At 33.9% G+C, this 21950-nt stretch overlaps 3 protein-coding genes across 4 annotated transcripts; 1 reads left to right on the forward strand and 2 right to left on the reverse strand.

Annotated features, from left to right (window-relative positions):
- The first annotated feature begins 1802 nt into the window (after nt 1-1802).
- On the forward strand, nt 1803-4590 carry LOC145125673 (DUF21 domain-containing protein At2g14520-like). The gene is made up of 11 exons (XM_079061095.1): nt 1803-2259; nt 2581-2657; nt 2749-2832; nt 2933-3046; nt 3127-3213; nt 3296-3435; nt 3514-3601; nt 3681-3754; nt 3849-3976; nt 4070-4323; nt 4398-4590. Exons 1-11 carry the CDS (start codon nt 2082-2084, stop codon nt 4440-4442), a joined length of 1269 nt encoding a protein of 422 aa, XP_078917221.1. The 5' UTR covers nt 1803-2081; the 3' UTR covers nt 4443-4590.
- Nucleotides 4591-6593: 2003 nt separating this feature from the next.
- On the reverse strand, nt 6594-8397 carry LOC145123566 (G patch domain protein). 2 transcript variants are annotated; one of them, XM_079058776.1, is made up of 4 exons: nt 8270-8397; nt 7636-7804; nt 7331-7535; nt 6594-7125 (listed from the first exon to the last, which is right to left on the reverse strand). In XM_079058776.1, exons 2-4 carry the CDS (start codon nt 7802-7804, stop codon nt 6822-6824), a joined length of 678 nt encoding a protein of 225 aa, XP_078914902.1. In that variant the 5' UTR covers nt 8270-8397; the 3' UTR covers nt 6594-6821. The 2 variants fall into 2 exon arrangements, with proteins under 2 accessions (XP_078914902.1, XP_078914903.1); XM_079058777.1 differs by having other exon boundaries at nt 7636-7820.
- A 10403-nt stretch (nt 8398-18800) lies between these two features.
- Nucleotides 18801-21473, reverse strand: LOC145123643 (squalene monooxygenase SE1-like). Its single transcript, XM_079058850.1, has 8 exons — nt 21240-21473; nt 20986-21097; nt 20438-20612; nt 20196-20364; nt 19798-20016; nt 19435-19710; nt 19033-19311; nt 18801-18902 (listed from the first exon to the last, which is right to left on the reverse strand). The coding sequence occupies exons 1-8, from the start codon at nt 21471-21473 to the stop codon at nt 18801-18803; spliced, it is 1566 nt and encodes a 521-aa protein (XP_078914976.1).
- Between the last annotated feature and the right edge of the window lie 477 nt (nt 21474-21950).

The raw sequence follows: 21950 nt of genomic DNA on the forward strand, positions 1-21950 counted from the left end.
AAATATGTGTATGAATGTATAGATGATCTATGTGAAAGAAAAGCAGAAACAAACGAATTAAGGTTAGGCATCACACATATTGTCCTTAAAACAAATTTGTCACACAATCAAACGTTTATTTTTCATGATACAACAACATGAAATTGTTTTTGAGATTGTTGACCTCGACTAGGTATGGAGTTTACTTAACACAACTTGGATATTCATAACGTTCACATAGAGAGAGAGAGAGAGAGAGAGAGAGAGAGAGAGAGAGAGAGAGAGAGAGAGAGAGAGAGAGAGAGAGAGAGAGAGAGAGAGCATAATTGTCTCGATGTGCCTTTCTTTTGTGGCCATATTATAAGATTTTTGAGAGCAACTCATCTCTAACTTTAACAACTCTCACATTCATGTCCTTTTTTGAGGACTTCTATCTATAGTCACTTTCAATCTTCGAACAAATGACATGTTTTGAAAACTTTCTTTTATGGTCATCCTCAACTAAAGAGATGGCATTAAATCGAGCAAATGATAGGAAAGTCCCATGTTCTCCTTGTATGTACTCAACACCACTCCATGCAAAACACAAACAAAGTGCAAATTCGTTTATTGCTTTGGTGTTTTTCTTCTTGGTCTGATTGTAACTCGAGCACAAACAACCTACGATTGTTTATGAATACAACATAAAAAATAAATAAATTAGATCACTATATAACAAGTTAAACACAAAATGCACAAAACAAACAAACTGGTTGGTTTCTTGGTGATCACTAGTGCAAATCATAGATTTTCCCAATGACAAAATGTAAGCATCCATTGATCCGAGTATTATAAGCAATCGAGTTTTAACAATATTTTCATAAACTTAGACAAACATATGAAATAACACAAACCATGTACAAGATTCATTAAACAATTTCACATTAACTCACACTACAAAATTGTTCAATATGCTTTCTTAAACAATTCCAAATTGCTATGCATTGCCAGTTCGTTTGATCAACTATCATAACATTTAAATAAAAACTTATATACAGTCTTAAAAAAAACTGATATGAAAAGTCTAATTTCACAATGCGAGATTGCATTGCGAAGTTGCATTTTAAATGAAAATTTGATCATATTTAGTACAATGGAAACACTAAAGTTCTAAAAGTCTTACTTGTTCGCTGTAAAATTTGCAGCCACTTCGAAATTGTGTGTTATGGTTGAAAAAGTTTCCAAAATGTATTTATCGTGAAAAAAAAAAACCCCGAAAAAGTAGTTGTAAGACAATTTTTGTGACTTTTATACATCAAAGTATCTCATGCTATAAAATTCGTGATCAGTATATAAAAAATCAAAAAAATAATGATTTAATGAAAATTCATAAAATATTTGTTGATAGCTAAAAGTTAACCGGTAGCCGATAACAAATGATATTTAATAAAAACTAACGGATAAGCCATTTGGAAAGTATAAAATATATATAAAAATATATTTATTGTAATTAATAAAGGATATATATGGTTTCATGAAAGAATTAAAAAGAAAAACTTTATAAAATAATTAAAAAACTATTTAAATTGCTTTTTAAAAGTTTATTTTATTTTATTTTTATTTTGTAACAACCTCAAAAAATAAACGTTATACATACGATTGCATAGTTCAATCTATTTTTGTCAATGCGTGAAAATTGTGGAGGGAATGACACGTAACCATGTAAACGGTAATGCTCTCGCGTGTCACCCTAGTCACAGCTGCCCGTACCCCTGCCCGAGTTTCCCAACATCCAACGCCATTTTCTCACCGTATTCCACAATTCCCTCCACTATATCTCTCACTAAGTCGGTTTCACGATTTCACTATATATATACACACACATTCTTCATCATCGAACACTTTCTTAGCAACTTTTACGCTTTTGATACTCAATTTCACGTTTTCCATCTCTCTGTGAAGTCGAATAATCGAGAATCGAAGCTTGAAGCTGTCATATTGTGCTTAAAAGGGAGAGTGTAGTTTACTTCAAGTTTGGTTATTCTTCTCGAAGCTAGTTGAAGCAGAGGATAGTGGATATATAGTTGAGGATAATAGAAGAACGAAATCTATTGTGTTGATATATGGCGGTGGAGTATGAGTGTTGCGAGTATCAGTTCTTCTTACACATAGGGATCATTGCGCTTTTGGTTTTGTTTGCTGGTTTGATGTCTGGGCTTACGTTGGGGCTTATGTCTTTGAGTCTCGTTGATCTTGAAGTTCTTGCTAAATCTGGTACTCCAAAAGATCGTAAATATGCAGGTATTTGTTTAAATAGTTTCGTTACCTGTTTTTCTGTTTCTCGTTTGATTAATCGCTTTGATTTTGATGTCTATATTGGCTCAAATTCTTCTAGATTCATAGATTCCTTTGTTTAATTGTTTTATCTACACCTCCTTCCAAAATTTCTAACAGTTCTCAGTTTGTGATCTTTACGCAAATTGTGATGACATATTTACATCTCATCTTGTAAATTTGAGCTCTCGTAGTTATTACAAGACATGAAAATTGCTGAATATTACAATACCTAAACTTATTAGGGTTTTTTTTTTTTGGCTATCCGATTACTTTATGTTGCAACAGAGAAGATCTTACCAGTGGTCAGAAAACAGCATTTACTACTATGCACTCTTCTGATTTGCAATGCTGCTGCAATGGAGGTACATTGAACATATTATAGATTCAGATAAGTTGATTCACATATTCATAGTCATAACTTTTCAAACTTGAATCGATTGTCATCTTGTTTAGGCACTTCCTATTTTTCTCGATTCTCTGGTCACAGCTTGGGGTGCTATCCTCATTTCAGTGACATTAATACTTCTGTTTGGTGAGGTGAGTATTCAGTAATCAGCTAATCATCTAAACTCTCTAAACTCTAAATCAATAATCTCTCCAGAAAACTAACGACTACTTATACATATATCATCCACAGATCATACCTCAATCTGTTTGTACTAGATATGGTCTTGCTATTGGAGCATCTGTAGCTCCATTTGTTCGTGTTCTTGTTTGGATCTGTTTTCCTGTTGCATATCCAATAAGCAAGGTGATATAGATATACTATTATACTCATATACCCCTGTTCCACTTCTATTTCACTAATATTCATAAAATATTTCATATCAGCTTCTAGACTATCTCTTGGGTCATGAACATGTTGCTCTTTTCCGAAGAGCCGAGTTAAAGACACTTGTCAATTTACATGGTAACGAGGTATGTCAAATACAGTATAATCTGTTCAAATACAGTATAATTTGTTCTGTTATGTCATAATACAGTGTTTTGATGTAAACAGGCTGGAAAGGGAGGAGAATTGACACATGATGAGACAACAATAATTGCAGGAGCACTTGAACTCACAGAAAAGACAGCAAGTGATGCAATGACTCCTATATCTGAAACTTTTTCAGTTGATATAAATGCCAAACTTGATAGGTTTCTTGATTTTTTTTTCTTTAGTTTAAGATCTTTATAAATTATAATTATACATTCTTTTTATTATTGCAAAAACAGGGATTTAATGAATGTAATCCTGGAAAAAGGGCATAGCAGAGTACCTATCTATTACGAGCAACCTACCAACATAATTGGACTTGTTCTGGTAATATTTACAATATAAAATATTTATTTAATTTATTAAATAATAATATATATTTAATTTTATGGTTATGATTTGTTAGGTCAAAAATTTGTTGACCATCCATCCGGAAGATGAAGTACCTGTAAAAAGCGTCGCAATACGCAGGATTCCAAAGTACATTGTTATTTTTATATTTATTTGACATTTTAATATTTTTCCAAATTGTTTATTTATATAATATTTTAATTAAATATTTGGTTTCTTTTAGGGTTCCGGAAACTCTTCCATTGTATGATATCTTGAATGAGTTTCAAAAAGGTCATAGTCATATGGCGGTTGTTGTGAGACAATGTAACAAGACCTCAGAGCAGGTGGACCCCACAAGTCCATTGCCAGGTCTGCGTCTGAATGAGTCTAAATGACCATATTACCCTTACATTTCAACAAACAATTTTTTATCAAGTTTAATATGCAACCTAAAAATTATAGATGGGAAGAAGGAAGTGCGGATAGATATTGATCGAGAGAATAGCTTGAGGGCAAAAAGGTCATTTCAGAAATGGAAGAGTTTCCCGAACAATGGGAACAATTCTAATAGAGGTGGGTATAGGAGTAAGAAGTGGAATAAAGAAATGTATTCGGATATTTTGGAGATAGAAGGAAAACCACTTCCGAAGCTTCCGGAAGAAGAAGAAGCTGTTGGGATAATAACAATGGAAGATGTCATCGAAGAATTACTTCAGGTAAATTTAAACTTTTTTTTTTTCTAAATTATCATTTTTTTTATTAATGTTTTTTTTTTTTTGGTGAAATGTAGGAGGAGATATTTGATGAAACTGATCATCATTTTGAGGACTCATAACGTTTGTTTTGGTTGAAGTTAAATGTTTTTTTTTAGTTTAAACACTGGCTAAACTTGAAACTGTACATAAACAATCTTGTTTTTTCTTTATTTTTTTTAATGTCATAGAAAATGATTAATATTTGCATATATTTTTGTTATTTATATCTCTCCTTGTTAAAGATGGTAACATATGTTTATAAATGAGAAAACTTGTTGAAAACAATTAAAATCATCAATTCATTGTAATGGAACGCTTATAGTTGAATAGGTTGTGGAAACAACTAAAAGTTTACATAGTGCTCAGGAAAGTTAACAAACAAACAGAAAAATATTTTGAAAATGGTGAAAACCACTAGATTGGAATCCATGTTAAGAAAAGGGAAAACATGGAATGGTAATTGCTAAATGTTAACCAGTGTGTAAACAAGAATATTGGCAAAAGCTCTAAAAAAAGTAGATGAGAGAATCAGAATCCCAACTTTTAGTTGTGTCATTAAAGAGATCATTAGAACAAAATCTACAAATAAAGATATGAATGGTTGTACCAATTATGCCATTTGAAAACTTTACATCTTATAAAGATCTCTTATATGCTCAAAGTGACTGGATAGTCCTAGACCAAATAAACCACATTAAATTACCATATTACCCTTTACAATTAAACAAATAATTTTTACCAATATTCATCAATTTCAACTTGAGAAGAGCTAAAAGGGTTAGTGTTTAATACATTAAGCCAAGTTTTTCTTTGGCTTAACACATTAAGTCATTAAGTCATTCAGTCAAGATTAATTAAGGGCCTGTTTGTTTGCATCTTAATACTTCTTAATAAGGGGTAGGTCTGAATCTTTAAGATTTAGACCGTTTGTTTACCTCTTAAGTTTTGGTCTGAATCTGAATTTTAGCACTTACCGAATCAGATTTGAAACTCCATCTGAAAAAATAAAAGACGCGCTATGCCCTTAACCCCAAAACACGTTCTCTCTTTCTCGCCCCCTTCTCCTCCTTCTCACCCGCTTCTTCTCCCTCACCGATCTCCAATAATCGTCCGCTTCCTCCGATCTACAACACCACCTCCGACATCAACGCTGTCTACGACATCGTCGCCGGCAGCCAAGCCCTTCGGCTCCCTCATCGACGCCGGTTCTCTTCCACCCCTTTCTCCTCCTCCTCTGATTCTGTCTGCATCCATTCGGTTGGAAACGTCGTCGCCGCCGCCGCCCCCGCCGACTTCGCATCCGCCTCCGGTTGCTTCACCTGTTGTATCTTTTTAAATCATATCTCCATGACATGAATCTTTCTTGTGATTTGATGCATTATTTGCTGTTTGGCCTTATCAGACTTTACCTGGTGATATGCTTATTTTAACAAATGGGGAACCCGGATCTGTTTCTGATTTACAGAGTGTGAGTAGTACATGGGCTTTCTTATTAGTAAATAACACAGAGGATGATGATAGTGGTACACCCGTACAGTTTAAAGTCACTGCATCACAAAAGATTGAATTCCATGATGGGATGTTTGTTGCTTTCTTGATGAATATAACAACCCAAAAAAGAATCTGGAATTCATTGCACAAGCCTGCTACACAGAAATTTTGCTAGTTTTTTTTTCTGAAATATGATAATGTTTTGCTGATGAAGTCATATGCTTTGTTGTTTGTTGTTTTGTTTGATGAAATTTTGAACAGGTGGTGTCTATTAGTGGAGAAGATTTCATATCCCACAAGCTTAAGGAGTTTTTGTTATGGTTTGAAGTAAAGAAATTGTAGTTTACGCACATAAGGTATTTTGGACAATAAGTGAAAATTGACAAAAGAAGAGAAGATTTTTACTTTTTAGATATGTTTTAGGTTATATATGGAGTTTAATCATGTTGTAACTTTTTTATAGTGGAAAGAATCATGAAGCTCTTGAGTTGGGGCTTTTAATTGTTTTGGGTATAATGAAGAAATGATAGTGTTATGAAATCTTGATTTTCTTGTATTATTGCAATAAGTTGTTTTAGGTATAATGAAGAAATGATAGTGTTATGTTTGATTTGGATTTATGTTTAATTTTCATTTATGTTTAATCTGGATTTTATATGGTGTTTGTATATTTTTTTTATAATTATTCACGAAGTTGATTCGGTTATTTTATAAACAAAATCGTTAAATTCGGCAAAAAATAACACAGAAGGGTAAAATTGTCATTTTTATAATTCAGCAGTGTAATTCAGAGGTTCCAACCAAACAACATTTGAAAATTCAGATCTTAAAATTTCAGACCCTCTTAAAAATTCAGACCTCTTAAAAATTCAGATCCTACCAAATAGCCCCTAAAAACATCAACTCCCATTAGTAACCAACTGTACACAATCACAATTTTCACAATCCATCAAAACAAATTTAACAGATTACTTATGATGTTTACTTTTTTTCTTCTCCCTTTTCTTCTTTTTGTCTTTAGACTTTTCTTTCGATCTGTGTTTTTTCCTTGAACAATCTCTTTTCACCCTTTTCTCCCTTCTTTCAGAACAATCTAAATCAGAAGACGATTTTGCCCCCAGACCATGAGGTCTTCTTGGGCCAAGAACAGCCCGATTATCCCACCATTCATTATATCCAATGTCATCTACATCTTTCCCTTTGGACTCTTCAGGGAGATATGGCCCAGTTTCATCCATCCTGGACCCCACTGCACCCCTACCACGCTTCGCCCTGTCATCACCAAACAAGTGAGACCCCTATACCCTATCTGAAAATTAATATATATAAAAAAAAATAATGTCAAAATGTGGACACAATTACCCTTGATACCCCGTACATGACAAAACAGGTTGTACTGTGTTGTGTTCTACTCTGACTGATGTCAAAAGGACAAAAAATGTATCCAAAAAGGTGAAACAGAAGAAAGAGAGAGTACCTTGAGTGCAAGAATTCTTCAATCTCTTTGTCCTTTAATTCATCTTCACTTGGACTTTTGCTTGATGAACACAAAGAAGTATTCTTTTGAGATTCATGAATCCTATTATTTGTATGTTTTTTCTCATATTTTCTAACCCTATCATCCATTTCTTTCTCCTTTTGACGTGCTTTCCACATCTCATTTACTTCCACAGCTCGATTAGCTTCAAGAATTTAATATCATAATTCATAAATTACACATAGTAATCACTTTCTATTGCAATAGAATTAAATTTATAAGGGAAGTGCTAATTGATAAATTACCTTGTTGTACACCAAGAACAGTTGCAGTGAGAAAACGTGAATTTGGTCGACCCCTTACATTAGGAGGATGAAGATATGCATCTATTCCATCTCTTGCAGCTTGTCTCCTTAATTCTGCAGCTTCTTTCATCAGAATTGCAGCAATTCTGTTTTCCGTTTCAAGATCCATCTAAAATTGCAATGTACTTTTGAAATTAAAACAATAACTTCAATTAGCTTCAAATATGGTCTTTATGGGAGTCCAATACAACAGCTTACATTGTGAAAATCGCCTAGAAAGTCTCTCCTGAATCCTAAAAGTTAAAGAACCCTAATATGGATTAAAGCCTCAGCATCGACACAGAAACACTACCTCTGGACTTGAATACTCGACAAAAAAGTACAGATGCGATATGGATTTCAAACTTTTCAATGAAAACCTAGGATTATGTTGGTGTCAAATTCGCAACAAAGTTCGTATCAAGTTTGCGTTCGAAAAGTACCAATTGTTAGATAGAATTTCGATAGTTATTTCTTAAATAAAATTTTGTAATTTTACTTGATCAAATCAAAAGGGTTTTGTAAACCCTAACTACTAAAATCTTCAATACTATATACAATAAAGCTTCGATATCTATCTAAAGAAATAGATTACCTCAAATAATGGAGCTAATATAACGTTGGCGTTGGCCGGAAGAGACGGGGACGATGGTGGTTTCCCGATCGTGAAAATTGCAGAGTTGAAAGAGTTCGAAAGGGGAGTTTTGACAGGGATTTAATGGCGATGGGTATTTAGGTCTTTTGATTTTAAATGCGCGTGTAGTTCATATTTTAACTTATACTTACAAAACTAGTCCCTAAGGTATTTAGTAATCTATATATTTGTTCTAATGAATTTATTTCTTGCAACTCTGATCCAAATATCAACTATTTTGCAAGAAAATAGTATTTCCTTCGTCGACTTTACATTGAGTTCATGTTAGAAAATCATGGACCATTCTATAAATGAACATATATATATTTATCATTAAAATCTAAAATATTATGGCAAGTGTATAAGATTGTTGATGGACCGATGATATTCACTTACCATTTGTGGCTTGAGTTCCCGGTTTGACTCAAGATCCTCAAGATCCCTTCTATCTCTCACATTAGGATTTATCTTCATCTATAAATATATATATGATGAGGAGCAAATCAGAGACACGATTTTTTACTTCACAAATTCGTTTTCCTTGAGTGCCAAAGGGTTCTTAAAGTTGTCTTGAGATCAACTGGAAAACCAAACTTGTTCTTCAGATCCAAAAGCATCAATGGAAGCAGGCACACAATCTCCTTCTCCTATTTTCTTTTATTCAGATTCGGGTTTAAAGATCAGACCTTGAAAGCTTCTGCATATATAGATTAAGTTAATAAAAATCTATCAATTAGTACCAGAGCATTCTCGAATCTGATATTAGAATTTATTTTGGTTTAAAATCTCTAACACCGTATTTAAACGGTTTCTTCTCCTTTCGTCTGTTTTATCGTACACTTGATTTTTATTCATTAAGAATGTATGAAGAACGGGTGTAAGATACGTTGCTCGATAAGAAACTTAAATTTTAAATATTTTATTATTATCCGTAGCAGTGCCATCATTGTTTGAGTTATCAAACTGATATTCTATTTGCTTTTCTCCTTTTATTCTGACATTCCTGTATGGGGATAATGACTTAAAAGGGTAATATATTTTTCGATTTGTACACATTTGGTCACTGAGTTTTTTTTTCGTCCACATTTATCCCTTTAACTTGTTAAACTGTATACATTCAGTCCTTATGACCGGCTACTCCAGGTTACCCGGTAAAAATGACTTAATAGGGTAATATATTTCTCACTTTGTACACATTTAGTCCTTAATATTTTTGTACACATTTAGACATTTTTTTTTTGCAAAATAAGTCATTTTTTTGTACTCATTCAGTACTTATGAATGATTTTTTAGTTTTTTCTCACGAAATCTTACGTGGGACATTCATTAATGAGGTGTATGGGTTTTTGATGCTTATATCCAAGGTTGTAAAAATCGTTTGACGTTAGCTAGTCGGTGGACTGGGGTTAAGGGATTAATCGCCTAGGCGGAGATTAATCGGGGGATTAATCGGAGACCATTAATTGCTAATATGTTGGATTTTTAAAAATTAAATATGACTAATATCATATAAAAGTTCATGAATATCACTAATATCATAACAAAATAGGTTTATATGATTAATAAAAGACTAATCATACCTTAAATAGTTTCTATTGAGATATAACTTCTTCAAAGTGTTAAAAATTTATTGGGGTTCTACTACTTCACTCTTTGTGTATGTAGGGATTAGTCGCTAGGCGCCCTCTAATCGGTCGAGTAGCGCCTAGGGATTAATCGGAGATTAATCGGGACCTAGTCGGGATTTTTACAACACTGCTTATATCCATCGCGATCTCGACTACTTGGTTGCTTAGGTCATGTGTTCTGAACGTCATAACTTCTTCATATGATCTCGGATTTTAACGATCTTTATATCCATGCGTTCGTATTTTAGTCTACTACAACTTTCATTTAGATTACTCCCATTAAAAAATAATATATTTTTACTTCCGATTTTTATATCCATACGCGGTGGCGGATTTAGTATGGTCCCGGTGTTGCACCGACAACACCTGTTTTTTCTGTTCGCAGTGGAAAATTTTTGGTTTTTTTTTTTCGTTTATACCTATTTTCCATGTATCGACAACACCTATTTCATCTCGGTAACACCTACTATGTATTACCGCGTCTTCCCCTGTCCATACGTTTTTTATGAATGCATGTATGTATGTTTTTTTATAAAATCGTTACTAAAAATATATTACATTTTAACGGGAGTAATCTTAATGAAAGTTGTAGTAGACTCAAAAAATGAACACGTGGATAAAGATCCTTAAAATCTGATATCATATGAAGAAGTTACGATGTTCAAAATACAAGACCTAAGCCAAACCACAAGACTTACGCAACCAAGCAGTCGAGATCGCATTGGACATAAGCATCAACAACCCCAAACACCTCATCATTGATTGTCTCACGTAAGATGTCGTGAAAAAAACCTAAAAAAATCATTCATAAGTACTGAATGAGTACAAAAAAAGGGCTTATTTTGAAACAAAATAAAATGTTAAGGACTAAATATGTACAAAAATATTAAGGACTAAATGTGTACAAAATGAAAAATATATTACCCTATCAAGTCATTTTTCCATCTAACCTGGAGTAACAGGTCATAAGGATTGAATGTGTACAGTTTAACAAGTTTAAGGGTAAATATGGACGAAAAAAAAACTCAATGACCAAATGTGTACAAATTAAATAATATGTTACCATTTGAAATCGTTATATGTTTACTGTTGATTTTTTAATGGAAGCAGCGACCATTCATGACATACTTGGTACATTTATAATATATTATAGTCGAACAAGATAAATTTATAATCCAACTTTGTTTTGTATTTAGTGAAATTTATGCTTTAAAATAATGCCTTATGTGTAAAACGGATGTTCTTTATGTAAATGCTTAAATTATGCATATGAAATATCTATAGTTTGTACCATGTTTGGTTAATGGTCAAAATAAATTAATTAGTTATGTTGTTAATCACCATCATATTTATTTATTTATTTGTTCACGATTTCATATGTTTATGTTCATATTGGACAAAACTAATTAATATTTTTGTCCCAACAACAATGATAATTTTCTAGTTTATTTATGGTGATATATTTTCAATTATGCTTCCTAAATCACGATCAACTGTTGTATGATATTTTACAAAATATCTCCAAAGTAACGCACTGTTAATTTGAATTTCGATATGAATTTCGATATGTTAATAATATATGAAATTATTTTCATATTGTTTTATTTATTTATTTATGTAATCAAAAAATTCAGTTATGATATTATTTATTTTCTTGGCAAATTATTAACACAATATATCGTCAAAATGACATTTTGTGAAAATTAATTTTCTAAGAATCTAAATATTACAGTTTATGTGTTTATTATTGCGGATACCAATCGACCTAAAGGTAGGTTGATATTTTGCCGAATAAACATATATATGGTAATGAATATGCGACAATTTTTTCTGGTCACATGTCGTTAATAAGTCAATCCAAAGAGGGGCTTGTTAAACGACATGAATTATTGTCAAATATTATTATTAAATTTTATGATTTATGTGTTTGTCAATACGGATATTAATGAACCTATAAGTAGGTTAATATTTGGTCGGATAAACACATATATAGTGGTAAACATATGATAATTGTTGGGTTTCATGTGATTAATGAGTAAATCCAAAGAGGGACTTATTGATTAACATGTTTTATTATCAATATTTTTTTTTCTGCTTAAACAAGATATCTCTTACAAATTAATATTGTTATCCAAAGACTTGATGTTAATGTTGTGTTGATACCTTGTGATGTCATAACTTGAATTTTATTGATTATAATTATAATTTAATGAGCATAAAAACTAATATGACTAATACTTTGTTCTGAAATACAGCAAATGCTAATTGTGGCATAATATCTTCCAACTTGAATCACATTCCAGTTCTCAATGGGACCAACTTCAAGGAATGGAAAGAGAACATTATGTTAGTTCTCGACTGCATGGATCTTGACCTTACACTTCGTATTGAGCAACCTATCCTTACTGCCACAAGTTCAGTGAAAAATAAAAGGGATGCTGAAAAATGGGATCGCTCAAATCGCATGAGTCTAATGATCATTAAGCGTGGCGTTCCAGAAGCCTTTAGAGGTGCGAATGAGCAGTCTATTAATGCTAAAGATTTTCTTGTTGAAATTGAACAACATTTTGCAAAAAAATGATAAGGCTGAAACAAGTACTTTTTTGCAAAAGATGATTTCAATGAAATATAAAGGCAAAGGAAACATAAGGGAACACATCATGGAGATGTCTCATCTTGCTTCAAAACTTAAGACATTGAAACTAGAAATTTCTGATAATTTTCTAGTTCACTTGGTGTTGCTTTCTCTTCCTGCACAATTTAACCAGTTCAAGGTCAGTTACAACTGCCAAAGGGACAAATGGACTCTTAATGAGCTCATTTCCTTTTGTGTGCAAGAAGAAGAAAGGATGAAGCAGGAAACAACTGAGAGTGCTCATTTTGCTAGTACCTCTAAAGGTAAGGGCAAAAGAAAGAGAAAAGAAGCTGCTACTAAGGGACCAGTGCAAAAGAAACAAAACTTAGGTAATGATCAAAAGAAAAAGGAATCAGAACCTCCTAAATGCTTCTTTTGTCAAGAACCTGGTCATTTGAAGCCGGATTGTCCAAAATACCATGCTTGGCGAGTTAAGAAAGGTATAATTCGTGCTTTGGTCTGTTCTGAAATCACTTTAGTTTCTGTACCTAGAAATACTTGGTGGATAGATTCTGGTGCTACTACTCACGTAAGTGTTTCTATGCAGGGTTGCCTGAACTACCGAAAACCAAATGATGCTGAAAGATACATCTATGTGGGTGATGGCAAGCAAGTTGAAGTCAAAGCAGTTGGCACATTTCATTTATTACTAGATACTGGTTTTTATTTGGATTTTCAAGACACTTGCATTGTACCGTCTTTTAGACGAAATTTGCTTTCTGTTTCTAAATTGGATAAATCCGGTTATTTTTGTTCTTTTGGAAATGGTGAATTCAGTTTGTCTTTAAATTCAAATGTTATCGATACTGGTTCTCTAACGTATTGTGATAAGTTATATATGCTTGATATTGTTACTTCATATAATGAAACCTTGCATGTGGATTCACATGGTACTAAGCGAAAGTTAAATAATGAAAATTCAGCAACACTATGGCACAAATGCGTAGGCCATATCTCAAAAATGAGAATTGATAGGCTTGTGTCAGATGGAGTGTTAAGTAACCTCAACTTCACAGATTTGAAAATTTGTGTTGAATGCATCAAGGGAAAACAGACAAAAACCAAAAGATTAGATGCCACCAGGTCTTCAGATGTCTTAGAATTGATACATACAAATATTCGTGGACCATTCCCTTCGGCTTCTTGGAATGGTCAACAATATTTTATATCATTCATAGACGATTACTTACGTTATGGGTATCTATATCTTATTCATGAAAAATCTTAGTCACTGGACGTGTTTAAATCTTTTAAACTTGAAGTTGAGAACCAACTTAATAAGAAGATTAAATGTGTTAGATATGACCGTGGTGGTGAGTACTATGGTAGATATGACAGATCGGGTGAACAACGTCCATGACCTTTTGCTAAATTCCTAGAGGAATGTGGAATCGTCCCACAATACACAATGTCGGGTTCGCCTAGCATGAATGGTGTATCTGAAAGACGCAACAGAACTCTTAAGGATATGTTAAGGAGTATGATAAGTCATTCTACTTTACCAGAGTCACTCTGGGGTGAAGCACTTAAGACTGCATCTTACATTCTTAATAGAGTACCAACTAAAGCAGCTGTTAAAACACCTTATGAGCTTTGAACAGGGAAAAAGCCTTGTCTAACTCATCTTCATATTTAGGGATGTCCAGCTGAGGCAAAGCCTTATAGGCCGAATGAAAAGAAATTGGACTCCAAAACCGTTAGTAGCTACTTCATTGGCTATTCTGAACGATCCAGGGGTTATAAGTTTTATGATCCTACAACAAAATCAATTTTTGAATTAGGAACTGTAACGTTTTTTGAGGATGTTGAGTTTGGGGGGAGAAATAAGGTTAGAGACATTGTCTTTGAAGAGGAATCAATCTCGATTCCTACTGTTACTTTTGACAATACACAAATTAATGTGCCTGTCGGAGAAGAAGTAATTCAGGAACCTCAACAAGACAATGTTATTCACTCTCCTGTTCATAATGAACAACCTCAACAACCTCAACTTAGGAGATCCACTAGAGAAAGGAGAAGTGCAATCCCTTCCGATTTCCATGTATATCTCCAAGAAAATGAAGAACTAGATGGAATGATTGAAAATGATCCAATCAACTTCTCTCAGGCCATGCAAAGTTCAAATTCTCAAAAGTGGATTGATGCCATGAACGAGGAGCATAAGTCCATGCAAGACAATAAAGTTTGGGATCTTGTTCCATTACCTGAAGGTTCAAAGCCTATTGGTTGCAAATGGATTTTTAAGACCAAAAGGGATTCAAAAGATAATGTGGAAAGACATAAGGCACGTATTGTAGCTAAGGGCTTTACTCAAAAGGAAGGAATTGACTTTAAAGAGACTTTCTCTCCGGTTTCAACAAAAGACTTTTTTAGGTTGATCATGGCACTAGTTGCACATTACAATCTTGAGTTACATCAGATGGATGTTAAGACATCATTTCTCAATGGTGACATTGATGAAACTATATATATGGTGCAACCAGAAAACTTCGTATCGAAAGACTCAAAGGAAATGGTTTGCAAACTAAATAAATCTATCTATGGACTCAAGCAAGCCTCCCGCTAGTGGTACCACAAGTTTCATCAGATCATTGTCTCATTTGGTTTTGAGGCAAATATAGTAGATGATTGTGTATATCACAAGTTTAGTGGGAGTAAATACATCTTTCTGGTCTTGTATGTTGATGATATATTACTTGCCATCAATGATTTAGGGGTCTTATATGAGACCAAGAAATTTCTTTCAAAGCATTTTGAGATGAAAGATCTTGGGGAAGCCTCATTTGTATTAGGAATCCAAATTCAACGAGACAGGTCTCATGGAATTCTAGGATTATCACAAAAGAGCTATATTGAGAACATCCTTGAAAGATTTGGCATGCAAAACTGCAAACCAGGAGACACCCCTATTTCGAAAGGAGACAAATTCAGTCTCAATCAATGCCCTAAAAATGACCTTGAAGTTAAAGAGATGCAGAAGATTCCTTATGCATCGGTTGTTGGGAGTCTTATGTATGCTCAAGTGTGTACACGTCCCGACATATCTTTCATTGTAGGGATGTTGGGAAGATATCTTAGTAACCCAAGCATGGACCATTGGAAAGCAGCCAAACAGGTTTTGAGATATCTACAGAGAACAAAAGACTACATGCTCACATATAGGAAATCAGATGTTTTGGAGATCATTGGGTATTCTGATTCTGATTTTGCTGGATGCCAAGACAGTTATTGATCCACAACAGGCTACATTTACTTATTAGCAGGAGGAGCTATTTCATGGAAGAGTGCTAAACAAACTTTAGTAACTTCTTCCACCATGGCGGCATAATTTGTAGCATGTTTCGAGGCATTAGATCATGCAATATGGCTGCAGAACTTAGTCACGGGGATGCATATTATTGGTGTTGAAATACCACTAAAGTTGTATTGTGACAATAAGTCGGCAGTGTTGTATTCCAACAACAACAGAAGTTCTACAAAGTCAAGGAATATTGACATTAAGTTTCTGATTGTTAAAGAAAGAGTGCAAAATGGAAAAATCGCAATAGAGCACATCGGGACAAACTCCATGATAGCGGATCCGGTCACGAAGGGATTACCTCCCAAGGTCTTTCACAAGCATACTACACACATGGGTGTGATAAATATTGATGATATTCTGTTTTAGTGGGAGTTTTACAATTTATTTTTGGGTGCTTTATTTTTGCTTAAGAACAATTATGTTTTTCTGTACAGACTTACGAATTCAGTTAATTACATTATTAGTTGCACTTATTTGAAGTTTAATCTCACTTCAAGTTAAAGAGGAACTCGTCGGAAATCAATTTTGATTTTGTGACCACGCATCATGTTTAATCTATGTCGTTAGTTATACTATATATGTGACCATTGATGGTTTAGTTACGTAAATTGTAACAAAGACCGCATTGATCATGTACAGTTATGATTAATGGACAAGACTGTTTATGGGTACCAATATCATGATAATATACATTAAAGCGTTGATATAGTTATATGTACATTTATATATTCATGGTCCAGTGAGAGATTGTTAGAAAATCATGGACCATTCTATAAATGAACATATATATAGTTATCACTAAAATCTAAAATATTATGGCAAGTGTATAAGATTGTTGATGGACCGATATTCACTTACCATTTGTTGCTTGAGTTCCCGGTTTGACTCAAGATCTTCAAGATCCCTTCCATCTCTCACATTAGGGTTTATATCCATCTATAAATATATGTGATGAGGAGCAAATCAGAGACACGATTTTTACTTCACAAATTCGTTTTCCTTGAGTGCCAAAGGGTTCTTAGAGTTGTCTTGAGATCAACTGGAAAACCAAGCTTGTTCTTCAGATCCAAAAGCATCAATGGAAGCAGGTACACAATCTCCTTCTCCTATTTTCTTTTATTCAGATTCGGGTTTAAAGATCTGACCTTGAAAGCTTCAGCATATATAGATTAAGTTAATAAAAATCTATAAGTTCATCAATACGATCATTTATATGTCATTTTAAATTTACATAACATATTTTATTTGAAGTCTATAAATAAATTAAGAAATCATAAAGATAGAATAATCTTCAAAATAAATCAAACGGTTGTAATGACACATCTCAACGGATGTATATTTGCATGACTCTGGTTGATGAATTGATGCCAAGCCCTTTGAATTGTCAACGAAATAGTTTATGTAACAAAATTTCCTTCATAGAAAAAATTCAGTTTGCTATTGATCAAGATTTGTATCTTGATATAAAATGAAGTGTGAACGATCTTAGGAAAATAATTAATATGCTCTCATTAGATCCCACTCGTTACGGGCAATGCCGGAGTGCTTTATTCCGACGTGGCCTCATAATAACGCCGTTTGTTGGGTGTTTCAGGTACTTCGGGGTCTAAGGGCAATGACCCGGCTTGATGACACAACAAACACTCTCCAGTATTCCGCATTTCTTGTTTTAGATACTCTGATCTTATGGACATAAGTTTATGTAATGTATATTGCAAACCTTTCTTTCTTTAAAGATAAAAAATTAAACATGTATCTTTGTGTGTCACAATGTGTTAGATCTTTCTCTTTAAATTCCGCATTGCTATTAAAAACAACTTTTAATTTATCAATTCGTGTAAAGGTCTTTAAGAGATTATAAAGTCTTAAATGCAAGTGTAAACTTTACGATGGATAAGTATCACAAATACCAAAGGGCTTCCAGCCCAGCGGTATCCGGTGTTGCCCTCCCTCATTGAGGTTGAGGATTCAAGTTCCGTCGTGGAGATAGGTGGATTTAAGGTGTAGTTTAGGAGTAAGTTAGATTTGCCGTTTTTAAAAAAAAATATCACAAATGGAACACAAATGGAAACTAAAGACGGCCCTTGATAGTTACCTTACTCCGCCAATTCGTTGTCCGTGATCAAACTTGCCCATACAAGTGTGCTTTTGCACTTCATGATTTTTACATCAACAAAGTTTAAAATCTCATTCGATAATAATACAAATTCCAATTAATTAACTAAAATTTCGGATACATGAGAAATTAAATATCTTTGTATTTTTTTTTTTCTAATTATCTTTCTACCCATTCGAAATGATGACAAGTGTCCTAAAATATAATTAGTTTTATCAAAATATGACTATTGTTACGTGGATTCAAAAAGAAATTAGGTGATTTAATTGTTAGGATGTACAATATATCTGTTACCTGGATTCAAAATGAAGTTAGGTGATTTAATAACATTCAATAAATATATTAAGATACTCGATTGTGTTTTTTAAGTTAACCCTTTATCTGTTACCTGGATTTTGGTCACTAAAATCCAGAAAACAGAATATACATGCAGAAAGTGCATTGACAATGCACATATAACTACTTAACTCCAAATCTTGGAACACACGAAGATCCTACGAAATGTAATCCACCTTCCACCTTCCCTTGAACGCCAAAAACAAGAATCTCGTAAATATTTGATTTGAAACTCAATTTAAAAATCTTTAAGATTATTTGTTACAGACCAAAAAGTTAATCAACAAAAACAAAATAAAGAACCCAAATCGATATCATCAATCTATTTACAATGATGATAACAAACAAATATGTAATCAGAATGCATTTCTCAATCTTCGATAAAAAAGATCCATTATCATGAAGTAACTAAAAAGATTAATAACAAAAAAAAAACTTTACAGAATGTGTATATTTTTGAACCCCTTGATATGATGCTAAAAAGGTGATTTATAATACGCTGGATTTGTTGGAGATGATAATAACATTTGTGCAGCGCCTTCAGCTTTTAGGATGGGGAAAATGATACCCGAAGCATCCTGAGATTAAAAAGATAAACATTCATTAAATCATTAGATACTCTTCAACTTAACTTTTGCTACAAAATTAAAGAGAAAATGGCATTGCGATTTCTTTTATTCAAAAAGCGTCGCAAGTGAAGATACGCACCATGATCAATCTAATACCTAGCCACGTGCGTTGTGGGGAAGGAAATGGAAGTAACAAGCGGCCAACACCGAAGATGGCAACAGAAAAGAAATGAAGAACCAAGCTGGATGGCTTCGGATTCAAACCCGACAATAGCGCAATGGGCCCACTTGAGAACATACCACCAAGACTCAAGTAATCAAAACATGCTTGGCGCAATTCTGTTCTTGCTTCATCAGGTGATGCAGAAAACACTTTGTATAGGGCTCCAGCTAATGTGTTGATTGTTGATGCCACAGGCTGAAAACAACACAATGTAACTTTAGTTTTGTTAGTTAGATAACTACGAAGTCTTAAATTATCTATCTAAAAGAGGCCTTAAGAAGAGATGATATAATGATATATACATATATGTATGACGACCTTGCGTAATGTGTAAAAGGAGTTCATATACTCGCAGAGGGCAATTGTGTCATTTAACGTTGCAAGAGGTCGGAGAAGATCACGAACAATCACAACATCAGATAACGCAACTGTCATTCCTCCTCCTGTCAACGGATGTCGCATGTTGAATGAATCCCCAAGTAAGATTGCTCCTGGGGTGGGTTGTGGAGCAGCTGGCATGCTTCTATTAGCCATTGTTTTTATCTTTCCTTCATCCACTGCAGCAATGAAGCCACCTCGCAGCTCAAGTGGGATCTTAAAAACGGAGATAAAGTATCATTAATGGGAGTAAAAACTAGTAAATAAAGATACAAAGGGAAGAGGCTGGATATATTGTGATACCTGAGGAGCCACGTTAGTGTTTAAATGAAGGGCCATTTCACCATTTCCAACTGAAGGGATCTTCTTCCCAGGGATATCAACTAAACACCGAATCTCAGTACTACTGATACGATAGCACAAGATTGGTGAAGGGTCTGCCAAAATAACGTGTCCATGATTCGGGTATGGAGCTTCACAGTTCTTCAAAAGCAATGCAGCAAAAGAAGATGGAATATCTACCTACAGATACCTTAATCATGCATGAGACTCTTAATTAACACGTACACTTACATGCAAACATCTTTGAAAGATGGTTGTTAGATATGTGGAGTCCTAGATTTTCTTTCCAAATGTATTAGAATTCAACATATACAAAGACATATATATGAGACTAACAATGGCTATGCATTTATGCTCACCTCAGGTTTGCATAAACCTCGTCTTAGATTTGAGAAACAGCCATCGCATACAATAGTAAGTGGTGCATTAGCCGTGATGTCTTGACCAGCTTTGGTCTTATAGCGCACACCTCTCACAGCCCCTTTCTCTTCAACAAGAGATGTCACAGTTCCTTGTTCGAGCCTCACACTGAAAGTATAACAATACTTGTTATGGAATTGAATATGAAAATGGATTCTGAATTGAAGGTAAAGATGATTACTTTGGGACTGTTGCAGCCTTCTCACGCATCCGTTGAATGAATCGCCCGTTGTGAAAACTCCTACCTGCAACATCTCTGGTGAACTTCTCCAATGGGTAAGCTAAGCTAGTGCTTTTATCATCCTTGAACAAAGCATAGCCAAACACCTTTTGAGCATCGATGTCTTCTACACAATCTGAATCACGTGAAATATACAATGTTTGAACGTACGTGTTAGTGTCTCACTTTAGATAGACATGGTCCCATCTACTTGTATACATGTGTACCATCCCCTCTCTCCTCTGGCTCTTTTGGAAAGAAAATTTTTGGACTCCATTTATTTATCATGGTATTAGAGACGAGTGAATGTAGCTTCTTAGTAGCTCAAAACATGTCTAGTCTAATCTCATTTGACAAATTGTCACCATCATTTTTCGAAGGGTTTTCTATAGGAGAAAAAATCTAGAACTTCACATGTCTAACATGGTATCACCTATAGTCTAGCTTCTAAGAGGCTCAACACCTTTCAAATGGTTTTTATAAAACTTGTGGCTAACTTATTTACGTACCTTCTAAGTCCAAGTTGATCAATTTTATGTAGCCACCAGGTTGGAGCAATTCGCCAACAATTCTATCTTGCAATCCCAGATCTCTCTCTATGACAAGAATTCGTCTGCCATCCTACAACGCATGGAACCAGACAAGTTACTCACAATTCTTTTTTCTTTGTTTCTCATTTTATTTATTTGGTTTTCATCACCATAAAAGCTGAATATGGAAGTAAATGACAGAAACGATGAAGATAAGCATATATTATATATACCTTGCCAAGACTATAGGCAAGGGCTGCACCAGCAACACCTGCACCAACAATGATAACGTCAATGGCTCCATCATTTCGTGGTTGAGTCCTAACTAACTCATTGGTTTGTTTACGCAAATCCAAACCATCATCTGGTTTGCTCTTTTTCACACCCAAGAAATAGATCAGAGCAAAACCCAACCAAGTAGCTACAATTCCTCCTAATATATACTGTTCTAATATCTTCAACTCCATTTTCAAGAAAACTGATGTTGTGAATCTGAATGAATTATCATCACTATATATACAATTAAGCAAGTACCATCGCACATGGTGACAAAATAACTTTAAAATATTTAGAAAAAGATACTGAAGTGTTTGGTGTTGACTTGGCGATAGAGACATTGGTGAATATTCTCCTTTTTAAAGGATTTGCCTCAATTTGCTTTTCTATCCAAAAGCTAAATGTTAAACAAGGTGACAAGATCGATAGCTAATTGTCTTAATTGTTTGAAACAAATAGAAGGATTTATTTGCCCACTGCTTTCAAGAGGTAGTGCATAAACATCCCCAGAATTTCTTTAGGTTTTTCCTCATATTTTCTTCGAATAAAAGTGGGCTTCAGATGATTGAAAGGAACAAGTTACAAATGGTCATCAAAACAAAATATGCTATCTATACATAATTCTTTTAATTCTTCATTGTTAAGGTAGACATGTAAATGTTTGTCAA

This window comes from Lactuca virosa, chromosome 7 (genome assembly GCF_052849685.1).
Source record: "Lactuca virosa cultivar CGN04683 chromosome 7, Lactuca_virosa_CGN04683_v6, whole genome shotgun sequence".
In the NCBI taxonomy this organism is placed as follows: domain Eukaryota; kingdom Viridiplantae; phylum Streptophyta; class Magnoliopsida; order Asterales; family Asteraceae; genus Lactuca; species Lactuca virosa.